A 22,035-nucleotide genomic window follows, 5' to 3' on the forward strand; every position below is an offset into this window, starting at 1 on the left:
ATATTGGGACATAAATATAAATAAGGCCCTTTCGACCTAGTGGGATAGAAAACTATACATACAGATCACAGAACCACCAAACCATTTGCTTGTAGGCAGACCTTTTAACATACAAGAATGCTTCAATACATTCTTGGATGTCTAAGCCAGTTTACTAAACCGCTCTTACAAATATTACTAACATACCAAGGTTTGGTTATTGAATATTAACACTTAGATGTCCACAGGGAGAAAAACTTTTCTCTAACTATAAACTACTTTTTTTTTTTTTTTTTTTGAGGGTAATTTGCCATTATATTTTAATTCTTAAGAAATGTCTACATGTAGGGCGCCTGGGTGGCTCAGTTGGTTAAGCGACTGCCTTCGGCTCCGGTCATGATCTTGGAGTCCCGGGATCGAGTCCCGCATCGGGCTTCCTGCTCAGCAGGGAGTCTGCTTCTCCCTCTGACCCTCCTCCCTCGCATGCTCTCTGTCTCTCATTCTCTCTCTCATAAATAAATAAAATCTTAAAAAAAAAAAAGAAATTAAAAAAAAAAGAAATGTCTACATGTAGGTATTATACTTTCAAAAATTTATCTTAAGGGAAACATTAAGGATGTGTGCAAAAATTTATCAAGGATAAATTTTTATAACAGAGAAACTGAAACAATCTGAATATAAACTACATTTTTAACTCTAATTTAGCAATAAGCACCATTAGTATGAAAGAAAAACAGATGACCAAACAAAGGTTTACTGGTTCACCAGCACTTCTAAGAATAATTCAAAGTGGCTTATGCAGAGAGAAGAATTATTGCAATATACAAAGGAAAAATATTTCATATTGTTTAGGTTAATCTAAGCTAATTAAGTATCAGATTGCTACAGAATATATGAAGCCAAAATCTAATGCTTTGTTGGAATTTTGGAAGAATTCACTGCACATTTTCAAAAACACTAAAAATTTAGTTAAGATCACGGTAAAACATAATCATAAATTACACATTCAATTTTTTAAATTGTAGAAAAAACAAATATCTGGTTTTACCTTTAAAACTTTCTGGTACATTTGTAACTACTTTTCTCCTTCCTGGTGAATCCAGAGGTTTCATATCATGAACAGAAAGCTTTGGTGGTGGAACAGATGGATGAGATTCTGTTTCTAGAAATTTAACAAAAAGTTCTGAAAAAGACTAAGGAAATAATATTTGGGTTATATATTAGGCAGATATTAAATTATACTTATTACAACCAAAAAAATGTACCAGCTACTTTAATTAAATATCAAAAACTAATCATGCCTTCTGAATCATTTCTTTATAATTAAGCTTTATGAACCATTAAAACTACTAGTGCTTTAGTTATGTTTATCAATTAAAACCTTTAGCAATATAATCAATAATGTTTGATGATAACATTTGTTACAAACCTTAGTCATAATTTGCTACCTGATGACAAATTTCTTGCCATTGATGGCACTTAAGACATCGTCTTAAATCATTTTAGTTCTATTTACAAGGACATGAAACACAGCACCAAAAACAAGTATTAAAAGTCATATTTAATCAATGAATATAGCAAAAGCTCACCAGTAATATTATCAGATTAAAATAATGTAGTGTAAACCTTTCCTTTGTTTTTGTAAGATTTTATTTTTAAGTAATCTCTACACCCAACATGGGGCACGAACCCACAACCCCTGCTCCACCGACTGAGTCAGCCAGGCACCCCTAGACCTCTCCTTTAAAATAAATTTCATGCCATCTGATTTAAACTAGGGTATTTTTTATCTTCAACCAGCTCTGGGTATATTACCTATCCTCAGTTTCTTCTTTATTAAAAAACAAAGTAAAATAAAGAAGCAAACTCCACATAATTCACAGAGCTACTCAATTTATTTATTTTTAGTTTTTTAGTTTTTATTTATTTATTTAAGTAATCTCTACACCCAATGTGGGGCTTGAACTCATGACCCCGAGATCAAGAGTCAATGCTCTTCCAAATGAGCCAGCCAGGTGTCCCAAGCTACTCTATTAATGTTCTTTCAGACTACCAGGCACTGTGTTTTCATGTTTATTAACTTCTTCCTCCTGCCAATATGTAAGTTTGTTGAGGGCAGGCACTTTGTCTTCTGGTTTGCTGCTGCATCCCCAAAGTTGAGAACAGTCTGGTACACAGCAGGTGCTCAGTAAGTAAGTGCTGAATGACCAGGTAGGTACAAACATGCATAAAATAAAGCCTCTGTCTTTAAAAATCTCATAATTTAGTAGTAAGACAAATGATGCTGTGCCTATAGCAGCATGATCAAATACAAAAATACTTAATACTTTGAAAAACAAAAGTACTGTATAAATAAAAAGCTAAAATAAAACATATATGCAATAAATTTATTTAAACTGGCTTAATGGGGTGCCTGGGTGGTTCAGTCGGTTAAGCATCTGCCTTCAGCTCTGGTCATGATCCCAGGGTCCTGGGACTGAGTCCCATATCGGGCTCCCTGCTCAGCGAGGAGCCTGCTTCTCCTCTCCCTCTGCCCCTCTCCCTGCTTGTGCTCTCTGTCAAATAAATAAATAAAATCTTTAAAAATAAATAAACAAAATAAAATAAATAAACTGGCTTATTATCCTTAAGCTAATCACCTCTCTGGATATCAGTTTCCACAACTCCAAAATAAAAGGGCTGTATAATAAAATAGCCTAAACAAGAAATGTGATTTTCACACATGAATGCGAGGCACATCCATCTGACCACTCATATCAGAGCAAGAATAAAATTGGCGCTTACGCTATTAAGCACAGATTGTTGATTTGGTCTCAGAGGCGTGTTGGGGACACTTTTTGATCCTCCTCCAAGCCACCCAGTCATCCACCTGGTAACACCACCCTGATCTCCGTGAAGCAACTAAAAGATTATTTTAAAACAGAAAAGTTTTATCAATACAAGAAAAGAAAAAAATAAGAACTATTTTTACTTGATTTCAGATGGTAGCACACTATGCTTTTCAAGTCCAATTCCTAGTAAACGCTTCTTACTGGGAGAGGCTACACATACAATAAAATGTCATCCTAAGCACTATCTCAAATCAGAGTTGAGGCTTGTCATGTCTCAAAACTTAGCATTTTGACAGGAGACGTGACTTATAAGTGACAAAACTAGTATTACACAAGTTGAACAAATCCACCTCTTCATGGTAGTATGAACTGGTCCATTTCCACATTACTGAGAAAAAGGAAAAGCTGTATAATATAGAGTAAAAGAAGACACTTTTATATGATGCCACTATCTGAGTTATAAAAATATTCAGAATGACTGTCCATCGTTCAGTTACCTGCTCCATTTCCTCCCTCTTGATACCCAGGATGCTCCCCATTAATCGTAGCACCTCGTGGCGCTGATGTTTTGGCGTGTGGAAATGTCCAATGAAGAGGTTTCTCATTAGGATTCTGTGAAAATAAAGGCAGAAACAGCTCAGGCTAACTCAAAAGTTATCCCCATATTTAGTGTACCCACACAATAAACACTATAAACATATACATATTTATTATACTTTAAAAAGTTACCAAGAGGGCGCCTGGGTGGCTCAGTTGGTTAAGCGACTGCCTTCGGCTCAGGTCATGATCCTGGAGTCCCGGGATCGAGTCCCGCATCGGGCTCCCTGCTCAGCAGGGAGTCTGCTTCTCCTTCTGACCCTCCCCCCTCTCATGCTCTCTCTCTATCTCATTCTCTCTCTCAAATAAATAAATAAAAAATCTTTTAAAAAAAAAAAAAAAAAAAGTTACCAAGAAACCACTAAACAACAAAATATTTTGAAGTACTTAAAAAAAAAAAAACCTCTTGACAAGTCTAACCAAAGACATTTCAAACAATCTAAAAATGCATACCTTTTAAAACATCAGTTATTACCCACTTACTTTCTCCAACCAAATCAATCAACTGAGATGGTGCTCAGTGACTCTCAGTGTCTGTCTGGCTTCTGCCTTAAGATACTCCCAATGTCTCCCTCCCCACCTCAAATGGTGAGGACAGCTCTTGTGCTTCACAGGTATGCTTCTACGCCCACGCTCACATTTATTAAAAATTTGCTAATAATATCTAAATCTTTCAAATATTAATGATATGTTACATATATACCTAGGTTTCAGACCTAAAGCACTGAAGCAAGGTATGTTCTTTAAGGACAGCAAGAGAGAGTTCAAAAGAATGCTAAGAATAAAACTTTTTATTTTCTACATACTTCCTATTATGGTGATGTTTTAACTCTTCCACATGGTTTTAAGAAAAAGAATTTGAGCTGGGAAAAATCCATTTAAAAACCAAGAGAAGTTATTCTACTGACTCCTCATGAAAACGACCTACATCTCATCACCATACAAAAAAAGGCTTTTTAAAAACTTAATCACATATAAACATCTACATGTAGAAGCTCTTTTTACCATAAAGGTAATCTCCATAAAATACATAAAAGTTAAAAGGCAGAGCATACTTGTCCACTTTTCCTTCTGTGCTGTTTACTAAGTTCATCAATTTCTTTTGTACATCATCCAGCATTTCTTGTCGGAGTTCATCTGTTTTAAAACATGTGAATAAAGACAGTCATTAAACTGATTAAAATAGCCTGGATGAATATATAATGAGATTTATAACATCTTTCCTATTAACTTTGAATATGTACACTTATTCTAATTAGTAATATTTAATAACTTCCATCTCTTCTTTGGTTCAGGAACTGGGCTTTCTGGTATAGAAATTACCTAGCAGCCAGACTATGCCTTTATTCACACAGTTTATCCCCAATAAAGTATTTGATTCTTTAACAGAAAATTTAAAAACTGAAAAAGGGTTTTCATTCTCTTCAGAAACTTAATAGCAAAAGATTTTTCACCACTGCTTCTGTGCATAAAACATTTCCAGAGCCACTCTTTAATGGGGGAGAAGTGGAAAGGACAATTTTAGATTTTCCTTTTCCATTTTCCTGGCTGGACTCTGGTTTTTAGTAAGCTAAGAAGAGTATTTAATACAACTAAGAGCACAGCTCGGGGTTCAGCTCATAGGACAAAGTATTCTGAGATATATAGGTTGCAAAACCCAATTCAGATCACTGGTTCTAACCTATTAATCAAAATAACGATAGCTTATGTGACTAATTCAGAAGAATGCTGGACTATTTTATTTTATGATTCTTATTTAAATCTGTAAAATCTTGGTGGAACAGCTGGAATCCAAGCAGTGTTACAGGCAAAGTCTAGAATTACAACAGGAGATACCCTGTTCATAAATCCAACTGTGCCACGGGGCCAACAATTCCCAGACGAAGGCACTCTCAGCCAGACCCAGCGAGCTCTGATACCTGTCACCTCAGAAGTGGATAATTTGAGCTGAAGGAGATGCTTACCCAAGCTAGATTACAAGTTTGGTTCTGAAAGAAATGAAGAGATTGCTCTGCAGCAGTGCTCTACTTTTCAAATCAAGAATCACTCCAATCCAAACACTAGACTCTGACCTCTTTCCACAAAACTACTCTGAATTATGCTGCATTTTCCTGGTGGTAGCTGGATACAAGTCCCCTTGTCAGATATAGGACTCACAAACATTTTCCCCCATTCCGTGGGCTGTCCTTTTGCTTTCTTGATGCTATCTTTGAAGTACAAGAGTTTTTAATTTTGATGAGGGCCAACTTTTTTCTTTTGTTACCTGTGCTTTTAGTCACATCAAAGAAATCAATGCCTGATTCAACATCACAAAGATTTATTCCTGTGTATTCTTCTAAAAGTTTTATAATTTTAACTCTAAAATGCAGGTCTGTGATCCACTTTGAGTTCATTTTCACGCATGGTGTGAGGTAAGGGATCAATTTCGTTCTCGTGCATGTAGATAATCCAGTTGTTCCAGTACCGTATGTTGAAAAAACTATTTTTTTGGCACCCTTGTTGAAAACCAACTGATGAGAAATGTATGGTTTATTTCTGGACTCTCAATTCCTACTACAAGACTTCTGCAGGTATTTTTTCTTCTACCTGGAAAGTTCTTTTCCATCAGGACCGCCTATTAACTCTTATTCACCTTCACATCTAAGTTTGTAGGTCACTTCCTCAAAGTTTTCTCTAAACCCTACAGATTAGGCCAGGTCCATCTGCTTTATGTTTTCAATCTGCCTTGCACAATGCCTAATATCCTTATTTAAAGTACTAAGTGTTTATACAAAAATGTCCAGTTTAATTGTTTGCAATGGCTTGTGGTTCTTCTAAATTGCAAAAATCTAAATTGCAAAATGTAATTCATATAATAGGCTAACTTTACCAAAATAGAGATGGTTGCCATAACCATATTATAAAAGCAAGGTTTGTGTTTGGAAAATCTACTACAAACATTTCCTTTCCTGTCTTTCCAGTAAGGAATTTAAGCTTGGACATTAAGAAAAAAGAGAGAGAGAGAACAAGATTACTATTAAAGTCTGAGTCAGTAAAAGACATTTTAGATTCTTAATGTGCACATAAATACTACGAACACATGGTGTTATTTGGGCCCTTTCTATTACTACATTCTGAATGTAAATAGAATTCTCAACTATTCAGAGGAAGAACAGCAAGTAAATTAGTATCTTGTCGATGTCCTGAATTAACCATCCCACTCATGAACTACAGTAAGAGCCGGAGTAACGATGGGCACAGTCTTCTGTTTCATCCTCCCCCACTACGGAAAGGTAGCAGAGAAAAAGGTCAAATTTACCTCCACCTTCCCTTTCTCAGATCTCCATCTACTTTCTTCTAAAATTAATGATTTTTTATATTGATTATATATCAAAATAATAATATTCTGGGCTATATAAAATGTTACTAAAATTAACTTCACCTGTATCTTTTTATTTTTAACATGGCTACTAAACATTAGTAAATTATACATGTGGCCTGCATTATATTTTTATTGGACAGCCCTGCTTTGGAGCATAACCAGAATGTAACCACTACAGTATACTGTCTCTTATTAAAAAAAGAAAAGAAAGATAAAACTGAATGATCGACATCTTCAGAGTAAAATTCATAGAGCAAAGAGTTGATTTTGCTGATTAAAATTTTAATAAATTAGAAAAATTTAATTTTGCTCTATAAAAAAACAGATCAAGAAATCTATATTAATAAAGTTCAAATCAAGGGGCGCCTGGGTGGCTCAGTCAGTTTAGCATCTTACTCTTGATTTCAGCTCAAGTCATGATCCTGGGGTCCTAGGACTGAGTCCCGCATCCAGCTCTGCACTCAGCAGGGAGTCTGCTTGAGATTCTCTCCCTCTGCCCCTCATTTCTCCCGCCCCGGGCCCCCATTCTCTCTCTCACAAAATAAATAAATCTTTTAAAAAAAAAATAATAAAGTTCAGGGTGCCTGGGTGGCTCAATGAGTTAAGTGTCTGCCTCTAGCTCAGGGCGCGATCCCAGGGTCCTGAGCCCCGCATTGGGCTCCCTGCTCAGCGGGGAGCCTACTTCTCCCTCTCCTGCTCCCGCTCCCCGACCTGTGCTCTCCGTCAAATGAATAAAATCGTAAAATAAATAAATAAATAAATAAAAATAAAGTTCAAGTCAAAGATATCTTCTTGATGAAATTCATTAATATAATTTTGATTAAAATCTCTGTTCTGAAAGGTAGGGTCAAAACAGCCTAACAGCCAAAATTATAGAATAAAAATTTCTTAAACTCATCAGAATACAAGTTAGTCCTAAACTAATGTGATAGAGAATTGATAACTCTGCATATCCTTGCCGGCATACAGAGGGCTGTTTCAAATGCAAGTAGTAGTTTAAACATATTCTGATATTAAAGTCTATGAAGAAACCCTCAGAATTTGGAGGGAGGGCTTGGAAGAATGGTATTAACTAGGAAAGGTTTAGAAAAGAAAGTCAAATACTGACTTCAAAGGTCCCTACAGACTTCTCTTTTTCTCCAGGCACCCTTATTTTCCTCCCATCAGAGATTCTGAATATTTCTGCACAAAAACTGAACACTAATTCAAACCACAATTTGAAATCAGAACTGTATTTATATGGGCAGACAAAATAACGGTTATTCAGAAATGAGTTTTTAGCCAAATATAATATCCCTGTGAAATAATCTAACATGCCAAAATAATTCTTTGGAAGTTAAAAAAAGAAAAGAAAAGGCAGGGGGATACGCTTTAAAGTTGAGCAATAAAGCAACTGAGAGTTAGTCTAGTTTAGGGGAAGAGTTACTCTAAATATATGCCATCCTAAAACCTGCCATATCACAGCCTCTTCTCCATAATGCCTAGAGAGGACACTGCGGCCCTCACCACTTGATTTAAAATCAAAACTGAACATTAAAATGTACTGACTACAACAAATAAGTCCATCATAACTTTACATTTTATTTGTGATTAGTAACACTGCATTATCATACTGTCTTCAGAGCACATCGTAAAATTAAGTCACACTCCTTACAAAGTCATCTGGCTGTTGCATGACTTAGCTCCCTTGGACAAAACTCAAGTCAGATTTATTTAACAGTCACCTGACAGAGAAAAGAAAGGTGATTGGAACAGGACTTGAGGGTCAGAAGACCTGCATATGAGTCACAGTCCTTTCACCAGGGCCAGACGCTGTTGCCTATTTTGTAAAATATGCATGCTTAATCTCAAAGGATTTTCAATCTACTGATTAAATGTGACTTTTCTAAACAGTGAAGTGCTATATTAAGCATTAGTACTCACTCATCTGATCTCTTAAAATAACTAAAGAATTCATCTTTTACCCCTAAACAATACCAATAATGTATCATTTCAGTTACTATTAACACTGATAATTTTGCCTCCGTTTTGTCTTGTCCTCTTTACGAAACAAGGAGCCAAGAGAAGGAAGAAAAAATGTTAGAAGATGATTTCACTTATAGATAGGTTGGTAAATAAACTGGGTCTAGTGTCTTACTTGCACTAGCTACCTAAAAAATAAATGTGAATCTTAATACATTAAATCCAATATAAGGAAACTTAGCCTCTTCATTTAATTAAATATAATCAAAGCAAAGGCTAAAAATTAGATGATCTTTTTATCACAGAATTTCAACTTCTACAAGATCGATTTCTTTATAAACACCAAATAATACTTTTTAAAGGCATTTTATATTTAACATTTGAAGTTAAGACATACTGGCAACTGCTTGGTCTTTTAACTCAATTCTTTTCAACCATATCATAGAATTTTAAGGTCTGAAGTACATGGTGAGTGCTTTCTCATTCCCTAACTGTAATTAATAATTGATGAATGAAAAGTAATTTTTTAAATTCCACTTCCTAGCAATGAACTCACATGAAAAGACATTATTAATACAATATAAGCTCATTAATTTGAATTTCACTAGGTCAGAATCTGTGACTCCATTAAAATAGCAACACTGAGGTCTCTTGGATTATTTGTACAATTAGAGTTACTATGAGCATTTACAACAGGTCTTATATAAATATCTTTAATGTAACTAGATCAAATTTATTTTCCCTCTCCCCCTCCTCCCTCAATCCTTTAGTATGAATTCAGATAATTTGTACTGCATTTTTTCATATCGAAACAAAAATTTTTTTAAAGACTGAACATTGTGAATCAAATTACATAATTTTAAAAGGTGCACACAGACCACCCATATCCCAAAACAAAGGGCTGCAATTTTGTCAGAGAAAAGTAAAGCCATTATAATAATTTTGCCACTTACTGAATATCATCACCACTATAGAAAATAATGACAAAAGGCTTTCTAGGCTTATGACTGAACCTCAACTCATTTCTGAAAGCTCCCTGCTGCAAATGGCATGGACTAAATCTGGCCCAAAGAAATGTTTTTTCAGCCCACACAGGGTGTTTTAAATTTGGTATCACATAAAAAAAATTGGAATATTTCACATGAAAGTCTACATTTCCCGTGTCTCTTGAAAGATCTGGAGATTTGGCAACACTGGGCCCCACAGGCCTGCATGGCAACAGTCGGATGGAGCCGAGAATTTGCTGCCTCCCTAAGAAACTCTTCAATTCACCACTCTCTCTACTTGGTCCGATTTGTTATATTATTTCTTGGGCCCCAGTTTATAATTTATGTTTGTGATCCATACTTATAGTTTCATTTCTCCACATAACAATCCACTTCTACCACCACCTCCCCTTTGGTCACTACCAGTCCACCAGATCTGCCAGTTTCCGGATTAAACTGCATAGATTTATATGAATTTCTCCCTCTATCTAGAATGCTGTTTCCCCAACTCCTGCCTGCTTAGCTGTACCTATTCATAGCTCAAGTGAGGTCAAGTATACCGTTCACTAGCCTTCTCTACCCTTCCATATCACCATCACCAAGTAGAATGAATTGTTCCTCCTTTTGAAACAACTGGTTGCATGTATGTGATTACATGTAATCTTCCCCTTCTTGTCCGACTCTAAGCCTCCTGAAAGCACCGGTCCCCTATATCTCTGTATCTCCAGTGCCTATTTCAGTGCTGGGTACATAGCAAGAAACAATGCATTTTTGATAAGTAAATCAAAGAATGATTGATTTTCCTCTAGGAAGGGAGAATATCTGGGAAGAACAGAACACAGGACAAAAAGAATAAATGATTTATGTTCTGACTCTGTCCATATGAGGGAAAATACACAAAACATAGTAACTCAAAACATCCCCATCTCTACATAATTTATTTTTTCCTTTGTACTTTAGAAGAATAAAACACACATTTAAAATATAACTATTAAGGGGGCGCCTGGGTGGCTCAGTCGTTAAGCGTCTGCCTTCGGCTCAGGTCAGGATCCCAGGGTCCTGGGATCGAGCCCGCATCAGGCTCCCTGCTCCGCGGGAGGCCTGCTTCTCCCTCTCCCACTCCCCCTGCTTGTGTTCCCTCTCTCACTGTGTCTCTCTCTGTCAAATAAATAAATAAAATTTAAAAAAATAAAAAATAAAAAAATAAAAATAAAATAAAATATAACTATTAAGTTTAAAAGGGCTTAGTTATTCATCTAATTGATATAAACTTTTTTCTTAACTAAAGTCCTGGCATTGTCTAGTATACCCAGATGTTTATATCATCACAAATAATTTTTTAACCATTTATGGCAATTCAGAAAACTGCATCTGGTATTTCTTATATGTTTCCTCTAAAATCACCACTTCTGCCAAAAACATCTATAAAGAAATCCCTCAAAAGGTTTGGGTAACAAAGCGTCTGGGAATGTATTTGGCCTATGTTCAACAGGACATTATATGTTTTCTTGTATAAATCATGTCCTGGAAAACGGAATGTCTTCATTTAAAATAAAAACTCCACCATCCAGCACCATAAAGGTAGTTCCATGAAAAACATTTTAAACCTCCTTTATATGTGTAGTTTTAAAACATTTTTATGCTTCATATTACACTAGGTTTACTGGGCTTATTTTATATGCTCTTCTAGATTTTCTTCAAAAAAACAAACAAAAAAAAACACTGTAAGGAAATTTTCCATTCTCAACTTATAGACTTTTTAAAAAGCAGTCACCAGAACTTCTTTAAAAAAAATTTTTTTTTAAGTGGGCCAAAAACCTTAACTTCACCAAAGAAGATATACATATGGCAAATAGGCACATGAAAAGATGTTCCACATCATAGGTCATCAGGGAACTGCAAATTAAAACGAGCTATCACTACACACCTATTAGAATGGTGCCCTGGAGCTCCGGCACCAGCAAATGCTGGTGGGGATGAGCAACAGGGACTCTCATATGTTGCTGGCAGGGATACAAAATGGGACAGCCACTTTGGAAGGCAGTTTGGCACTTTCTTACAAAACTAGCATACGTTCCAGCAATTGCACCCCTTGGTATTTACACCAAGGAGTTGAAAACTTATGTCCACACAAAAACCTGCACATAGATGTTTACAGGAGCTTTACTCATAACCGCCAAAACCTGGAAGCAGCCAAGAAGTCCTTCAGCAGATGAATGGATAAATAAACTGTGGTCCATCCAGATAATGGAATGTTATTCAGCACTACAAAGAAATGAGCTAACAAACTATGAAAAGACATGGTGGAACCGTGAATGCATTATTACAAAGGGAAAGAAGCTACTCTGAAAAAGCTCCATCCTGTCTGATTCCAACTCTATGATGTTTTGGAAAAGGCAAAACTATGGAGACAGTAAAAAGATGAGTAGTTTCCAGAGGTGACGGTGGAGAGGGGGTGAGGAAAAAATGAACAGAAGGGACACAGAGGATTTTTAGGGCAGTGAAAATACTCTGCATGATACTATAATTTTGTAATTCATTATACATTTGCCCAAACCCATAGACTATATAACACCAAGAGTAAACCCTAAGGTAAACTGTGGACTTTGCGTGACGATGATGTATCACTGTAGGTTCATCCTTGGTTAAAAATTTAAAAAAAAAAAAAAAAAGTACCATTCTGGTAAATGATGTTAGTAACAGGGGGAAGGGGTTATATAGGAAATGTCTGTACCTCCCTCTCAACTTTGTCACAAACCTAAAACTGCTCTAAAAAGTCTTAAAAAACTAACAACAAAAACAAAACAAAAAATCAGTATGGGATCCTTCAAGGTGCAGCTCTGTAGTGGCAGACATACCAAAAGATACTCCCGATGCTAGAATCTAAATTTGTACTGTTTATGAAAGCTTATTTCTGTGTATCATAAAATAATTGTTATCAAAATGAGAACTATTTTGTGCTATTTCCAATTTTATCCAATCATTTTCATTTAGGCAGGAATTTATCTCAAGGACGATGGTAGAGAACAAGAAGTGAAAGAAGTAAAACGTCAAGTCTGGCCATAAATACAGGAAGATGACACATCTTTTAATGGTTCAGCTGTAGTCTAGGTTTCCATAGGTGTGCATTTTCCCATGTATGACAATTCCAAAGAAATTCTGAACTCTGATCAACTCAAAATAGTGAAAGAAAGACTCCTCCTATCTGCTTCACAGAGGACTAGCATCTTAAGTTTGAAAAATCAGTAATACAGGATTGGTGTGTGAAGTGAGTCTTTGGAACTATATTGAACAAAAACACTTTCAGGCAAAATGATAATAATTTCTAGTAGGAAGGAAAGCAGTATTTCTTCTACCAGACACATTATCTATTAAAATAGAGCACCTATAGGATCTTAGGGTTTCCTTTTCTTATTATTTTATGGGGAAAGGGGGTCATGCAGGGAAGGGAGACAGAAGTTCTTATATTTTAGGGGTGAAATCTTCCTACTAGTTTAGGGCTCTACTCAAGTTCCTTTCCTCCGTGGAATGCCCCTGACACTCAAGGAGATTCTTGGAGAGGTAAATATGCATGTCTTGTGACCGCTGCTGTGCACCACCATCTTACATTGTGAACCTATGCTGGATCTACGCCATGTGTTACTCCCTATCTCACTCACACAGCATCTAGCATGAGGCCAGGTAGCCGGTTCTCATTAATTACTTAATGCCTGATAAGGTATCTTCAGATTTTTCATACAAGGCCTGTAAATACCTGAACCTAGAACTATAGTTCCAAGTACCTACACAACTGTGTACTCTAAGAATGAGTGAAATCATCAACGATCTACTGCTTTAATATTGGTGGTGTATGTAATGGCTCCCTTTTCATATGTTTGACCAGAATGAATCATCTCATCTCTGGTAGCAAGAGCATAACCAAGCATTTTGAATAAAATACCACTTTTAAAGTAAGTTTCCCAATATTGTTTAAATGTTGAAACTGCATATCAACTAATCATCAGTCTACAGATGCTTAGAAATAAAACAATACTTTGCTTCTACAATTTAAGTCTCTATGTACTTTCTTGCAACAAAAGCCAATCTGTCTCTTTCAAAATTGTTTCTCCTGGCAAATATTTTCGCTGTCTGGCCAAGTTTCGTGTTAAAAATAAAGTACAGTATTACAACATCAATCAACATTTAAAGTACTTAATGATCTATGAAAGAAAATATACAGTGATTCTTTTGAAACAACCAAGCCAATCAAGGTTTATTTATATTATCAAATCAAGAGTGCAGCTTTGAGAAAATAAAATCACATTTGTGTTTACAGATATAAAAGCAATATTAAGCACTGAAGTAACAAAAGAAAACATCGTTAAGAAGAATGTAAATGACAAGAATGACTTAAAGACACAACAGAACGGTCTCTTCACTCCCCTTCCTGTCTGTGCGACACTGGCCTCTTGCCTGTCCTCCCAAACGCCAGTTGTGTAAGCACAATCAGTTTCCTGCAGCTAATATTTACCCCATAAAACGAGTCCACAGTTTCTATACATTTACACTGAATGGTAATTGTCATTTTTTTATATCAATAGGGACCTCTAAGTCTTGTCAGATATAATCTAAATCTGAAATATTCTACTACTGGGGGGTTTAACTCAGTGCCTGAACAAGTACTAAGTAGTGCAGGGACTCTGATAATATTTACCAACTACAATAAGTCACAGAATTTTTTATCTTAGCATCATCTAGGGGAAATGACTCAAGTAGGTATCTAAAAAGGGATGTGGCCTTAAACAGTATATAGCAGCATGCCACAGAGCATTGGGGTGTCACAGGACGACCAATGAGTTGGCTCAGAATACTGTTCACTCCCATTAGTGCAGTGCTACCCTACGCTGTCAATTCTCTGGCTAATTCTTCTCTGGGTTGCCCATGTCTGCAGATAATGCCAGAGTTGCTCTGGCATCTTCCCAATAAATACTGCCTCCCCATAAGGGCAACCATGTTAACATTCAGGGCACAATATAAAGGATGCTGCCCTATCTTTAAAGGAGATGGAGATACACAGAACAAAATATAAGTCAGACTATAAATAACCATTTTCCTGACAGGACAAAATAAAGTAACATGGAAACATCATGAGCTTTGGTCAAGGGTAAGAAGATCAGAGCTCAAATCTCAGTTTCTTTGACTTATAAAATGAAACTCGTATCACCTTCTCTAGAAATGCTTGTGAAGAGTAAATAAGAGAAGACTACATATAACGCAGTGTATGTTACATAAAACGCCCATGATACTCAATATGTAATTGTTTCCTTGCTGCCCATTTCTGGCCCCCTACGAGATTTAGAGTTCCAAGGTTGGCCAAGTCTGAGAAAGGGCGGGCAGTAATTTGCTCAGAATCAAACTATCTTGAGGACACCTACCTCACACGATGTAACTTCTTGTTTTTTGTAGTTCTAAAAATCTCTCATCTGCTCTCTGCTGTTAAGATTCAGGACAACTTCCTCTGGCTCATCCGCTAGTACAGGGGTTCCTGCTTGTTTGCCTCCTTATTGTCCAAGTCACTATTTCTGTCATCTGACAGCATCTCTGCTGTGCCATCTCCTAATTTTGCCTATTCCTAATTTCTATTTTATGTTAAGTAGCACTTCTTAATTCCTCAATTACGTGCCTTGGCACTTACTGTGCCCAACCCAGATACCCAAAGGTGGTACATTTCTAGGTTCCATGATCACCTTATATCATTACCTATTGAATACAGCTCTAGAATAGCTCAACTTCCAGGGACTTTTAAATCCGAGATTAAACAGAGACATGCAATCTTAGTCACCTGTTAGATTCAACAAAGCATTATGAACCACCTGATTACTTGAGGCCCAACTGATAATGCTAAGCATAGGCTCACCTTAGGGAATTGGCAAGGCTTATATCTTACCAGCATCACACAATCACATAATGAGTGCTTATATGTAAAGCACCATCTATAATCATAAAAAGCTAGTTATACTCAGACATTCATTCCACAAGAAGTTACTCTTTCTCTTGAGAATATTGTCCTACTACATCCCCTGGATGAACACAGAATGAACAGAGAGAAGTCCTAGCCATAAAAAGTCAGGTCAGTAAAATCACTTCCCAATGATGGTCAGTAGGGTGACAACCAACACAACTGGATTGCCTCCATATGCAGGAAACTTAACTGGACAGCCAGGGCCAACTTTCGACTCTGGTTTCACTAGGACCATATTAAAATTGAAGCAAGCTGGTCACAGGAGATGGAAATGGAAGTCCCACCCAGTGGAAGCTGGGCTCACTCAACTACATGGACGTCCAGGAAAAGACTACCTCCGATTCAACACTAGTGTTGTAGGGGGAAAAAAATGAAAGAAACACCTACTTTGTTTTTTAAGTTCTTCAATTTGTTCTTCCTTTAAATCTAACTGTTCTGTAAGTCTTGATGCTGAATCCAATGCAGCATTTGCTTCATCGAAACGCTCCTGAGGAAGAGAAGTTCATTAAAAAGCAGCATGCAAAAACTATTTCACAAACTACATAGCTGGAAGCCAGAGTCAATCGACCCTCTTCTGTTCAGCTGATGAAGCTGTGCTTCTGTGACCTTGGGCAAGTTCACACAGTAAGTATCAAAGACAGAGCCCATACTTCACAGCACAATACTGTCTCCCTCAGAACTAAATAAAAAAGAGGATGCCACTAAAAGACAATATGGTGACAAAAGTTTTAAAAAGTGACAATAATAAGAGCATAAACACTACAAAAGGCAGATACAAAAAGTCAAGAAATACAACAAACATTCTTTTTAATTTTTGCAAGTCTGATGGGTATAAAATGACATTTCATTACTACTTGATTATTTTAATTTTTATTTCCCTAACTACTAGTGAATTTGAGCATTTTTCCATGTTTACAGGACAGCTAGAGCTGCCTTTCTGTGAAAACTTCTTTGCATACCTTGTCCATTTTTCTATTGAGCTTTCTCTTGTCTGTTTCTGAGTGCACCTTATAGAGTAGACATGAACGCTTTGTCACCAGTGCTACAAGTATTATTTGCCAGACTGCATGATACCTTTTGCCATGTAAAAGTATTTAAACACTGTATACAGTTAAACATGTCCTCCTCTGCTTTCACAGCTTCTTGAGTTTTAGTCTTGGTTAGGTTCCTCCTTGCCCCTAGACTCTACATGTACTCTTCCAGATTTTCTGGCAAGGTTTTTTGTTTTGTTTTGAACATTTACATCTTTCAAATAGTGTTTCTCAATGTGTGTGATTCTGGCATTCCTGGCCCCTGCCCACTAGATCCAGTCACTGTAATGAGCAAAAACAGCCCCAGATTTCCAGCACCACTCCCAGGTGAGAATCTGAGCTTTAATACAATTGGAATTTATTTTTACACATGGTATAAGATAGGGATCCAATCTTATTTTCTCCCATATAGATAGCCAGCTGTGGCAACATCATTTGTTAGATAATCTATCCTTTTCCCATTAAATTGAAATTAGTTTAGGGTTTCATTTTAAATTCTCAAATATATCCTAGGCTCTATTTCTGGATTCTCCTTCTGTTTGATTAATCTAGTCAATATGCTATTGATTAATGGCTCTATTTTGATAGTTAGTAGGAAGTCACTCCTCACTGTTGTTCTTTCACACAGTTTTCTTGGCTATTTTAGAGTATTCACCCATGTAAATTTTAGGTCAAATTTTACCACCTTGAATCATAGTGACCATTTTTTTGATGTGTCATCTTAGATAGGCTATAGCCCCCAGTTATTCAATCAACCATAATCTAGATGTGCCTGTGAAGGTATTTTGCAAATGTAATCAAAGCCCCTAATCAGCTGAATTTAAGGAAGGCATGAATAATCAGAGTGGGCCTGACTGAGTTAGTTAAAAGTCCTCGAAAGCAAGGATGAGCCTTCCCCAAAAAGAGAAAAAATTTCTGCCGGACTGCAACTTCAGCCCCTCCCACAGAGTCGTATATCCTGGTTGTGATTTTCTATCTTGACCATCTGTGGAGAACAACTTTGGCCCATGCCTGTGATGGGATCTTCCCATTTTGACTACCAACTCCTACAATCACACTGCCAATTCCTTATAATAAATCTCATAGATGTCTATCTATATATGGCATATCAATATATGCGTGTGCCTGTGTGTGCGTACACACAACACCCCCTCCCTACTGGTTCTGCTTCTCAGGTTGAACCCTAACTGATACACAGAGGGACTGAAACAAAAAATTTTAAATAAAAAATTTAATATTCCAAATCCACAAAATGAAATTTAGTATAAAGGAAATTTAAATAAATCTTCAAATAATTTTTTTTAACCTCACAGCATTTCTAGTTAAGAAATTATTAAATCTCAGGGGCTCCTGGGTGGCTCAGTGGGTTAAGCGTCTGCCTTTGGCTCAGGTCATGATCCCAGGGTTTTGGGATCAAGTCCCACATTGGGCTCTCTGCTCAGCAAAGGGCCTGCTTCTCCCTCTTGCTCTGCCTACTTGTGCTCTTTCTCTATCAAATCAATATATAAAATCTTAAAAAAAAAAAAAAAATTATTAAATCTCAAAACTACATTAAGACTTTTTCTAAAATTAAGATTTAGACTTAATTATTCTTTCTACCATTTGCTTGGGTTTTATTTCACCAATTTTAGCTTTTATTTTTACTAATTCCCTCTTAGTTTCTTCTGATTTGTTCTCTAAGTATATGTCACATTTTACATTAAAAATAAAGCTAGTTTAAAAAGAAGATCTGCAAAAATAAAAAAATAAAAAAAAAAATAAAAAGAAGATCTGCACTTCTATTGGTATGGCAGACAACATACTCTGGACCCACTAGAAACAACTAAAAGTAGTGGATAAAATATCTTTTTAAACATATTAATGAACTGACCAGAAAGTAAGCATAAATGGTCAATGAACATATTAAAAGATGCTTGATCTTGTTAGCAGTCAAATGCAAATTCAAACCATAGAAGACAGCCCTACCCACTACACTGGCAAAAACTTTAAAAATTCTAATAATTCCAAGTATTGCCAAGGATGCAGACCAAGAACTCTTATGCACCACTGTTAGGAGACATTAGCACTACTGCTATAAAACAACTTGCCATCATTGTATAAAGTTGAAACTGCCCATATATATCTCAGGACTCAGCAATTCCGATCAAGATACATGCCTGGAGGAAACTCCCGTGCGTGTGCACCAGGAGATGTAAGCAAGGAAGTTCAGAACCACACCGTTTGTATAGCAGATAATGGCAAGGTCTTTTATCAGTAAAATGGATAAATTATACATTCATGCAGTAAATACAGTGGTGAAAATAATAAGCCATGCACCCATAACACACAGTAACGCAGCTAAAACTCATGAACATAGTAACTAAGTGAAAAAAGCAAGTTTCAGGAGAATTACTGAATTTACATCCATTTCAAAATTCCATTTACACAGAGTTCAAAATTATGCAAAACCATACACTGTATCATTTGGAGATGCAAATACATGTGATAAAACCATAAAGAAAAAACAGGGGGTGCATAAATACAACATTCTGGACTCGTGGTTCTCTATGAAGTGATAAGAAGGGGATGAGAGGGCGCCTAGGTGGCTCAATCGGTTAAGCGTCTGCCTTCGGCTCAGGTCATGATTCCAGGGTCCTGGGATCGAGCCCCACATCGAGCCCCCTGCTCAGCGGGGAGTCTGCTTCTCCCTCTGCCCCTGCCCCCCTGCTCGTGATATCTCACTCCCTCTCTCCCTCTACCTCCCTTTCCCTCCCCCCCCACCCCCCATAAATAAAATCTTAAAAACAAAACAAAACAGATGAGAAATGGAGGGTACATCAGGACCTCCAAAGGTGACACTCTTCTTCTTAAAATGGGTAGGCAAGTACGAGGGTACCTGCTGTACTGCTATTCTTTTATTTTATATGTATTATCTAAATACTGTTTTGCAGCCACTCAGTATTTAATAAAAATTTCAAAACTTTAAAGGAAATATGTCTTCCTTTATTAGGAATATTAATAGGGCTGAACAGCATATTCACCACTAATGAGAGGTAAACAAATATTATTACTTTCCATCAGGTGTCGACAAAGTCTACTTATAACTTAGAAAAGTTCATCCTAAATTCTAAAAGCAAGTCATCTCTTCATGGGGATTCATTTTACTTATATTTTATATATAATTTTTCTACATATGAACTGTAACAAAGAAAGATATTTTAAAGGATTATGCTGCAAAAGAAAAAGATCTAAAGGATAATATACTTTATTTTAATCCATGTGAAATAGAGTGCCCAATATATCTTGTTGAAAAGAGAAAATTATAAAGTTACAAGCGTAAATTAATTTTTTTAGTGGCCCCTAAAATACTCATCTGTGCTAAAGAATTAAAATTTCCCATCATCTCATATTTGTTGTGTCTAAACTATAAGCCACATGGGGAAAGTCCTGAATATCTTGTTCACCATTACATCCCAGCATAGGGTAACAAGTAACCAGAGTATTTACTAAAATTGTTTAGGAAATTATTTCAAGATAAAGATTCTACAAGCAATTGTTCATGAATAATAATATTTGTAAGAGAAAATTATTTCAACCAACCTGTAATGATATCAGTTTTCCTTCCAGATTTTCTGCCTTTTTCTTCCATTCAGCTACAAGCTGTTTGTGTTTTTCTAGTTCAGCAGAATACATAGCTTTTTCCTCTAAAGAGAAAATAAAGTTACATTACTATTCTGCAATTGTGTGATAAAATTAGAATTTTATACCACTTGAAATTTTAAGAATTCAACAGAAACAGTTCAAATGTCTCAACAAGAAAATTACATATGCCTTAGAGCATGTGAGCTGGAATTAAAGAAATTAGTTTCCTCTGCCTAAATCCTTCTCTACCTTGTTCATCATGCAAACTCTTCCCTCCCTTCAGAACTCCACTCAAATATTTCATCTTTGGTAAAGCCTTCCCTACAGCCATACTACTTTGTACACCTGTCCATTCTAGTAAGTATTACATACAATGGACCTTGAGAATTCTTATTTTAAAATTCAAGATTTCAACCACGAGTAAGCCTGAAGATCGAGATATGTACAAATTCAAAGTTTTGCTTAGGCACAAAAATTATAACCCGTTACTTCATGACCCTCTTATCCCCCAATCACTTGCCCCCTACTAGCAGTTAGTTCACTGCCAATCATTACTGAATGTATTAAACAGACAGATGGATAAAATGAATGATGTAAAGGAGGTAAATGTGAGGATGGCAGGTAGATGTGAAAAAGCATACTTGGTTATCAGAGTAATACTGCTCTCTGGTCATTGTTACTGTGTCTCCAGAAAAATATTTTCCACCTGGACTAGAAAATGTAGTTACCTCAAGGTATATGAACGGCTAAGAACAAGTCAATCAATATTTCAAAGGACAGTAATTACTGATGATTAACTCTCTGAAGTAGATTTAACCTCTGACCAGTATCTCAAAATCTAAGTATTGCTTCTACATGGTCCCCTCTTTATCACGTGATCATCCTTCCTATGTTATCCTTATTAACCTTCCCCAACTCTCACCTTCACTGGTCATAATATGATACTAAAACATACCTTTAATAATTCCTGTATATCACATTCTCTAGTCTTAACTGTAAAAGGAGTCTACATTAACTTGTTGATGGCAACTTATCTTTCCCTCCTACAAGTGGGTAACCTTTCAAAGATTTCCCCGTGCCTATCTGAAAGTAGCACCAAGATAGGCCAGAATTCCCAATAGCCTCAATAATTTTTCTTCATTGAAAGACTGACCATACAACTCACCTTGCTGGAAATGCTCTAGTACCATCTGGAGGTTGGAGAGTGATAGAGCATACTGCTTTACTTGCTCCCGAGAGACAGAAAGCTGCAGTGTGGTTTCATCCCTTTGCTTGGAGACCACATTCAATTGCTCCTGCAGTGACTCTACCTGCAAACTGGCCTGATGGCTTCCAACAAAAAGAATAAAAGTCAGGGGTGCCTGGGTGGCTCAGTTGATTAAGCGTCTGACTTTTGATTTCGGCTCAGGTCATGATCTCAGGGTTTTAAGACTGAGCCCTGCGTCAGGCTCCATGCTAAGCGTGGAGCCTGCTTAAGAGTCTCTCTGCCCCCCGCCCACCAAAAAAGAAAAAGAATAAAAGTCAAAGTGTTTCTATTACTTTAACAAGATAAAACCACTTCCCTACTTTTTTGTGTGTGTGTGTGGAAATACATACACAACATTCACAATGTTGTGCAACCATCACCATCCATCTCCAGAACTTCATCCTCCCAAGGGGAAGCTCC

At 36.5% G+C, this 22,035-nt stretch overlaps 1 protein-coding gene across 2 annotated transcripts in view; it reads right to left on the bottom strand.

Annotated features, from left to right (window-relative positions):
* TRIP11 (thyroid hormone receptor interactor 11) overlaps positions 1-22,035 on the bottom strand; it is a 65,466-nt gene that overhangs the window by 5,427 nt on the left and 38,004 nt on the right. For both annotated transcript variants that reach the window (XM_032405799.1, XM_032405800.1), the window contains exons 14-20: positions 21,535-21,698; positions 20,328-20,431; positions 16,105-16,204; positions 4,463-4,544; positions 3,308-3,422; positions 2,764-2,880; positions 1,028-1,172 (exon numbers count right to left, since the gene is read on the bottom strand). In XM_032405799.1, the coding sequence (XP_032261690.1) occupies positions 1,028-1,172; positions 2,764-2,880; positions 3,308-3,422; positions 4,463-4,544; positions 16,105-16,204; positions 20,328-20,431; positions 21,535-21,698 (827 nt within the window). The remainder of the gene's footprint in view (positions 1-1,027; positions 1,173-2,763; positions 2,881-3,307; positions 3,423-4,462; positions 4,545-16,104; positions 16,205-20,327; positions 20,432-21,534; positions 21,699-22,035) is intronic.

Source organism: Phoca vitulina, unplaced genomic scaffold (genome assembly GCF_004348235.1).
Source record: "Phoca vitulina isolate PV1807 unplaced genomic scaffold, GSC_HSeal_1.0 scaffold7, whole genome shotgun sequence".
NCBI lineage: Eukaryota > Metazoa > Chordata > Mammalia > Carnivora > Phocidae > Phoca > Phoca vitulina.